This window comes from Botryllus schlosseri, chromosome 5, assembly GCF_051294905.1.
Source record: "Botryllus schlosseri isolate E-star chromosome 5, Bs_hap1, whole genome shotgun sequence".
NCBI lineage: Eukaryota > Metazoa > Chordata > Ascidiacea > Stolidobranchia > Styelidae > Botryllus > Botryllus schlosseri.
Window position 1 is genome coordinate 17,527,862 of NC_137240.1, and position 8,633 is coordinate 17,536,494.

At 42.4% G+C, this 8,633-nt stretch overlaps 2 protein-coding genes across 5 annotated transcripts in view; one reads left to right on the top strand and one right to left on the bottom strand.

Annotated features, from left to right (window-relative positions):
* The window catches only part of LOC145439803 (lysosomal protective protein-like), a 199,830-nt gene extending 198,179 nt beyond the window's left edge, over positions 1–1,651 (top strand). For both annotated transcript variants that reach the window (XM_080317439.1, XM_080317438.1), the window contains 2 exons: positions 541–796; positions 1,391–1,651. In XM_080317439.1, the coding sequence (XP_080173565.1) occupies positions 541–796; positions 1,391–1,480 (346 nt within the window). In that variant the 3' untranslated portion in view covers positions 1,481–1,651. The remainder of the gene's footprint in view (positions 1–540; positions 797–1,390) is intronic.
* The window catches only part of LOC145439811 (stAR-related lipid transfer protein 5-like), a 304,908-nt gene that overhangs the window by 279,844 nt on the left and 16,431 nt on the right, over positions 1–8,633 (bottom strand). The gene's annotated exons all lie outside the window — the stretch shown is intronic.

The following is an 8,633-nucleotide window of genomic DNA, read 5'->3' on the forward strand; positions in this document are numbered from 1 at the left end:
ACAAATTGCTTTAAAGTGAGCGAATTTGCTGATCCTTCAAGGCTGACGTCTATGACTTGCCAAGATGTCACAAACGGGTTCGGGACTTCGTGATCGAGCACAGCAAAAAATCCGCAATTGAGTGGAAGAAGAGCTTATGGCAATGTAACGGAATGATGGACGTTTTTCGATCACGTTGGACGAATCAACTCCTACAAGACACGAAACAGGCGGTACATGAATTTAAACGCTCATTATCCGGGTGGCTTACGATCGCTGGGTTTCATTCGTAGTCACGGGAGCATGTTTTTGCGTCAATAATACGAGGAATAAATGTTGTTTGTGTAGCTTGTATGTGCATTTTGCTACTTAGCTAATCTCGGGATTGAGGTGCGAAAATCCCGATCCCGGGATTTGAAATTTGATCCCGAAGTCCCAACCCTAGTATGGATTGTGTAACGTCAAATTTCGATCTTTATTTTGTTTCAATGGAGTCGGGTTGTCGCTAACCACCTGGCAAGGTGGCGTGTGTTTTACTGTATTTTGGTATCTCCGTTTCAGCAAGGCTGTGTCGATGAGTTACGTCCGCGTATACCAGGACGTCACGCCTGTGTACAAAAAGATTTTGGCCAACTCGGACGTCCGTATCCTCATCTACAACGGCGACACGGACATGGCGTGTAACTTTCTCGGTGACCAGTGGTTCGTGTCGGACCTGGGCCTGGCCGAAGTACACGCGAGGAAGCCGTGGTATGTCAAGTCGCAGGTGGCCGGCTTTGCGAGGGAATTCAAACGGCTGAGATACACGACTATTCGGGTGAGTGCGTACGCTGTACGGTTTGTGACGTGTCACCGGGGCGGAGGAGGTCAGCATGGAAGGACGTCTACTCTTTTTAAACACTCATAGCAGACTTTGCCTACTTGCCGTGTTGTCATTACCCGAGGGGATGCTCAGTGCTGAAGTCCTTGCTTTATTTAGAGTACTCAAGTATTCCTTGCCTAAGGCCTTGCTTGAGTTGTTATGTTTATAGACTAGGTCCGGTTTTACTTCAGAGTGTTTCAGGTAAAACTATATGCTTTTCACACATTGGATTTTGTGAAGTGGAGTGTAGTTTTGGTTTGGTGAGATCCAGAGAGCTAGGCTAGCTACCTTAAAATTTTCATTTTAAGTAGCCTATTCGAGTAATTTGTTGAGACTCCATACGTACTCTGAACTTGGAAATGCGGCTACGCAAAGTTTTATAAACGTTACTAAACTGTGTGGCCTATTTTATCTCGATATTAAATTCCTGAGGCCTCTACGAAATTTGACTGCAATCAATTTTGAGTTTGCGGCCCCTGGCCTAAGCGGTGTTGTGGTGATGTAAGCATATCGTTTACGCGGTGGCTAAGTCTGGATTTGTTTGCGCAGGGTGCTGGTCACATGGTCCCTCAATGGGCGCCAGAGTATTCCTACAGCATGTTTGAAAAGTTTCTCAAGGACGAGCCGTTCACTCGCTGAAAACGCTGGATATCGTGACGTCAGCCTACTTTTGCCATACCTGCACAGAGTTTCTATGCAATTTGTGACTCGGCTTCTGTATTTTGCATGTTCTGTTCTCGTATGTGAACTTGTCAATGTGTGTAAATTTTTCTCTGCTTGCGTGCAATAAATATGTTACAGCAAGTGTAATATTGCGACATATTTAGGCAGACTTCAACAGCAAAACAGTGTTGGAATGACTCGAGTCACTTTGCTTAAATGACTTGACGGGGCTCGACTCGTCGTTAGGGCTGGGCAGAATCGAGTACCTGAGATTCGATTCTGAATCACGTAATATGCTTCGAATCGAGTAATCGAGCATCACTAATTATGACGTCATAACGAAATGTAATACGTCAAATTTCAAATATGTACCGTTCATGCCAGTGGTTCCCAACCGGGGGCCCGTGGCCCCCTTGGGGAGCCACGAGCCAGTTGCAGGGGCCACGATAACGAAAGATTTTTCACCAACTTTTCCGTTTGACGGTTTTGAATTCGTGCTATTTCCTCGGTGTCGTGCAGTCTGCTGCGTAAGATCGGAACCACTGCATCACAGTGGGTGCTTCGTACGTCACTGTTACGCTAACGCGTGAAGTTTCAAATATGACATCACAATTGTGGTAAAGTCGAGGATCAGAGATGGCTGAATCTTGCATACAGATAACGAAGACGAGGTCCTAGTTAGCGGTTGTACCTCTTCAGCAGGCTAGTTGTAGTTTTTCTATCAGTCTCTGTCGGGAGTAAGGGGTTGGTACGATACCTGTGTGTTGTTCTGCCGTATGGGGTGGGCGGTATGCCGGTATGAAAATCATGCGGTATGCCGTACGTGAGAAATCTGTAATGCCGGTATCCCGGTATAGCTGTATTACGCTACGTCAAGAAAATGCAGCTAGTAGTCTCGTTCTCATGAGCTCAAAATAACGGAATTGAATCTTTTCATATCAAGTATAGAGAACCAACGGTCAAACCTAGCCTATTTTAGACTCAAAAAGAAATCACCGTAAATTTTAAATTCAAAATGCCTAAAGTTCGAAAATGGAAAGAAAGTTATGTTACTTTCGGCTTTACAAAAGTTCTCCGAGATTGCCTAGAATGCGCGCAATGTATGCATTGCTCGTATGTTATGTCCAATGCGTCATTACGTCCATCCAAACTCAGAAACCACCACGACAAGAATCATCCGCGGAGAAATGACATTGGCAACGATGCTTTGGCTGCTAAGCGAGTACGATTCGACCGTGAAGCAACACTAAACCATTTCGGATTCCTGCCGGAGGAAAAGCCAGCTCTTCAATGCAGCTATGAAGTGGCATATCGGATTGCAAGGTGCAAGAAGCCGCACACTATAGCCGAGGACCTTATCAAGCCATGTGCGGAGAAAATGGTAGAACTACTGATAGGACCTGCAGAAAAGAAAAAGATTCAGAAGATTCCTCTTTCAAATAATACGATTCGCCGACGCATTGATGATATGGCTGTCAATGTATGTCAGCAAGTTTGCTCTGAAATCAAGCAAAGCAAGATTCAGGCTAGCCTTCAGCTGGACGAATCTACTGATTGCGCTCTGGAAAATCACTTGATTGCCTTTGCTCGCTATGAAAAAGAGGGAAAGATAAAAGAAGAATTCTTGTTTTGCAATACCATGCCAGGCACCACCACCGCAGTGGATGTGAAGACTATTGTGAACTCGTTTTTCGATGCGAATGGACTCGGCTGGCAAAATTTCAAACATATATGTACGGATGGTGCTCCAGCGATGGTTGGTGTCAAAGGGGGGTTCGTCACGCTTGTGAAGAAAGAATGGCCCCACGTGACGTCCTCGCACTGCTCATTACATCGGTACGCTCTTGCATCAAAAACTCTACCTTCCAGTATGATGAAAGTTATGGACGACGCGGTAAAAGTGATTAACTTCATACGTGCGAGGGCCAAAAACCACAGACTCTTTCAAATTCTTACCAAAGAAATGGGAGCTGAACATGTTCGGCTCCTATTTTATACAAATGTTCGATGGCTATCCAGAGGGAAATGTCTCTCACGGCTATATGAACTCCGTGTTGAGGTGGAAATCTTTCTGCGAGAAAACAAAAACAATCTCCACGCCCACTTTCAAAATGACGAGTTTGTCATGATACTGGCGTATTTGGCAGATGTATTTGGGTGCTTTAATGAAATGAACCTTTCCCTACAAGGCCGTGATGTAACAGTCGGTGACGTTCAAGATAAACTAGCTGGAATATGCGCTCGAATTGGAGTTTGGGGAGAACGAATCAAGGTACGCTCAACTTTCTCGTTCCCTCTGTTAAGCCAATACCTGGAAATCAAAAAAGTTGAGTTACCCGTGGGCATCCAAACTTGCATCTCTGAGCACCTGAGAGTCGTCTCTGCTGAGTTTGAATCTTATTTTCCCGAAAAACGTGTGCATAATCCGTGGTACAAAGACCCGTTCAACACCGAAATTGACCCTATTGAAGAAGAGGCAGAGGAACTGGCAGAACTACAGGTTTCAAATGCGCTAAAATTGGTTTTTGAAAACAGAGAAGATTTTGCCAGTTTCTGGATGTCTCTTTACGATTCATATCCGCTACTCAGCAAGAAAGCTTCTGTGCTGCTCGTTCAATTTGCCACAACCTATCTTTGTGAATCTGGGTTTTCTGATCTGGCTACCATCAAAACAAAATCTAGAAACCGTCTCGATGTTGGCAGTGACATTCGTCTTGCTGTGTCAAAGACTGAGCCAAATATAAAGAGCCTCGTCAGACGATCCCAAGAGCAAATCTCGCATTGATGGTCAATTAAACTTCGTTGACTTTGTTTCGTTTTGTTTTGTTTGCTTTTGAACACCATCAAAGATGGCATCAAAATAATAAACGCAAGCACGTTCAAACAAATCTTTTTTTAGTGGTAAGCAGGGAGCCACCAGTGTTAAAAGCCTGCGCAAGGGGGCCACGGGAAATAAAAGGTTGGGAACCACTGGTTCATGCCATCATGAAGAATATGATGCCTCTTACACGGTATTTTTTTGACCATCCGATTTTATTCCACTTGGTGACAATGCTGTGGGCTAATCATGACCTTGGAAATGCGCGTCGTCCAGTAACCTTCGTAGCTTTGTACTATATCTTTCGTATGCTACGATACCACCAATCAAGGTTTCAAGGTTTCCACAGTGAAAATTAGTATCGAAACTATAATTCTCATTGATAAATTGACTATCAGTGGCGAGAAGCCTACAATTTCAGTACTCGAAAATATCTTCTTTTACTACTCGACTCGAATCATTAAAATTAATACTCGATTCAGATTCGAGTACTCGAATCATTGTGCCCAGCCCTACTCGTCGTATCAAAAATGTGGATTGACTCGGAGCAAAATTCACTAGTCAATTTCAAGTCGTTGAGTAATCGGTGTTGATAAAAATCCCTGAATCTTGCATATCTTCGGATTGTTTGATAATTTTGAACTCGACACCTGGGCTGTATGTTGTACCTGATTAGCGCATTTAAGGGAACTAAATCAATACTTATAGTTTTTTGTTGTCCATATGACCCCGACCTAATTGTGACTATTGTAGTGGTATGTCCTGTGCTTGTTCAGTGGTGCACGCAGGGGACGCCGGGGTTCGAAATAGAAACCGAGTAGTCGTTCTGAAATGCCAATTCTATATCCAATATTTCTAAGCTGATATGTATTCAGGCAATTGGTTGGGTTGTAGCTAAAATAAAAATCGTTGGGAGCGATAAATCGACAGCTGTAAAATTGGCAATGGATGGGAAAAACGTGGCGTAACAAATAAATGACGTCGCATTTAAAAGAAAATTGTTCGCTCATATGAGGCCTTGTCATCGCAATCGTTATATTGTCTTGCTGTATATGTGTTCAAAGCTCGAGTTCTAAAAGCAAAATAAATGTAATCATGATTACTTTTCCATGTAATCGTAATCTCGTGATTCAGATAACCGTAATCGCAATTGATTACATTGATGAAATAACCATCCTATGCTTGGTCGCTTCCCAATGGACGAAAGGTTGGGAATCGGAGTCCCAGCAAACTTTTCTCGACTCCCAAATCAGATAGTACTGGCTTGTATTGGGAGTCGAAGTTTTGATTAAGATTAGGAGTGGCAATTTCTTTTTCTAAAGAGTCGAGAGCCGGAGTCGCTTCTTCGAATCCATCTTCAACGTGAGTGGAAGTCAGAGACGGAACTATGTAGGGATTTACGATAGTCGCGCGCATTACTGACTGAAAACAATAGTCGTAAAGCAGATGAGAACGGATTTCGTTCTTGTACTCGGAAACAAAATGGATTACTATATAGGGATGGTGTGAACCTCTGAAAGGTTCAGGTTCGTGTGAACGCGAACCTTTTTGAAAGGTTCTGTGTGAACACGAACGTGAACCTCATGACGTCACATGACGTCATATTGCTAATTCTAACCCTATCTTTCAATGAAGTGATAGCCTATATTAATGTACACGATACCTAGCGACGACTCGGGCCACATAATGCCACAATGCTGAAGTACATATTGGAATACCAAACGTCGCTAAATGTATCAACTGATGCAATCAAGGATATAACGCTCCCATAAAATCAATATCTTCCCTCGCTTTGCCAACAATTTTCGCGAGGACTTACCAGGAAATATAAGCTTACGCCTTAGCGCGTTAGCGGTCTAGGCCAGACTGGACAATGTGTTCGGCGTCTGAGTATTGCTACATTGATATTGAGCAGAGTGTAAAACGGGTTTCCATACTTTCTACCGATATTTCCCCGTTAACAAGTTATACAGCAGTAGCCAACACCTCAATCGCACGGATTTGGTTTTAATGATGCAGTAAAAATATGAAGTCAAGATTAACCACGTACGTCTGCTAGATTTTTTACATCAGAAAACGATATCAATCTCATTGATTGGTTGAATAAGCATCATTCGCTGACTACGTATTTCGCTCGCGATGTTGTGTGATTGCGGGTCAAGCTCGCAGCAGCGAGTCAATAAATATTCTCCAACGGATAACTGGATATTCCGAGCAAACTTTTGTAACAAAGCAAGTAAAACTTTTGAGATTGTCAAAGTGCATGGTCGTTTAATGTTGATTTTTTTATGCTGCCAGCGCCATGCACAGAGTGGCCCGCAGTTGAAATGCAATAAATTGGAATCAAAGATGTTATAATGAAGTGAAAATTGTAATATATGAAAAAGGTTCACAGTGCAGAACCTACCAAGGTTCTGTTGTGAACGCGAACCTCTAAATTTCAGAGGTTCACACACAGAACGCGAACGTGAACCTCACGTTCACACCATCCCTATTACTATATTTTCTTGCGATAGTTCACTGCCTTCTATGGCGGCATGTTTGTTCGATACCATTTGTTCAATTTTCAGGCAATGGATTATTAGCCGGTCTGAACCATTGTGCGTTAAGCCAGTGATTCCATGCGGTGGGTCAGTGGCTAAGTCCCTCGCCAAATAGGGATTATTTCAGGGTTACCATATTTTGGAATCGGGAAAGGAGGACACTTTTCACTTTTACCAAATCAGACAAAGTTGGTTGATCAAAACTGAAATCAGCCGATTTCGCTATTTCCCTGGAATAGCCTTCATGGTGCGCTGACCATAAAAAGGTCATCACTTCCGTTCGATTCCCGATTTACACACTTTTTTCTTGAAATTAGTGGTGCTGACTATAAAAAGATGTCGTCGCTTTCGATCGAAACACGAATTTCCTATAGCGTCATGTAGGCTCATTTTCGCTCGAATCTATCCATTATGTTGACTGTAAAAGCTGTAAAGGAGGACGAATTGCCAAAAGAGAGGACATTTTGGAGTCCTCGGAGGACGTATAGCCTATGGTAACCCTAGATTATTTGGTTCAAGGTGCGCGAGTTCAATCATGAGAAGCTTAGGATAATCCAGATCTATAGTAATAGCATGGGTAATAAGTTCAGTAATAGCGTGGTAGGATATAGCGAACCAGTGGTTCGCAAGCTCCCAACCGTTCCGCCAGACATATTAGACTTTTATGTCTCAATTCCAAAATGCAATGAGCTCGGCGCTGTCCATTAATTTACAGAAATTAAACATCATATTTTAAATTTATTTAGAATTGTGGAACGCAATTTTTGTATGATGTCGCGATAGTTTTAAACCGACTTCTTCAAATTCTGACTCGGGCTAGCAGTATTGACTATATATTGACGCACAAGGTAAAAAACAATATCGATTTTATGTCACTCAGTAGCGAACAGAAATTCACATGAAATTTGGTTGCACCAATTCCTCGATTTCTTCCTACATAATCGTCAATATTGGATATTCAAACGAATAACATTGATTACTGATCAACATTTATTCATGATGTAATTGCTACCATACTATATAACAGTGGTCGGGAATCTTTTTCGTCCGAAGAGCCATATCTGCCCTATATTTTCCATTTTAACTCCCAAAGAGCCATACATGCCAATGAGTTGTTACGTCACAATCAAAAGCTCATGACGTCACCATAGCACTAGTTCGAGCTCACTGTAACCGGGCATTCGTCGTGTGCGCCATATTTTTTCCGTAAAAACTCGTACCAATCATGCTGGTAACCTTTCTTTGAGCATGCCAGACTCAAGTTGCATAGATCTTTTGCAAGTTACATATTTTTAAGTGTATTATAGTGAGAGCCATATGATCTTTTTCGAAGCTTAAGACAATAACCATTTATAACAGTAAAAGTGTGAATCTACTATTTACTCAAATTTTACAGCTAATATGTATCTTGGTGTTGCATAAAATTACTGATGGCTGTGTGGTCTGGTTAATAAATTAATGAGGTTGAGCTTCATAAAAAAAATTTAGACTATCGCGTTAGCTATACGAGATCGTAGGTTCGTCGAGATCAGGGCTGTTCAACCTTTTTGTTATTCACGTCCGAGTTTCGATTACATATACAGCGTACTGCCGCATTTAGGGTACACTCGGTACAGTCGTAATATATCACCTGGACGCCTAATATCAATGTTAAATAGGCCACTTGGGGACTTCGTATCGCAGGCAGCACTTGTGGTTTCTGCGCCATCACAGTTTTCTTGTGAAATAGGCTACCTTGCGCAAGAAAGATTTTATTGTAGAAGTGGAA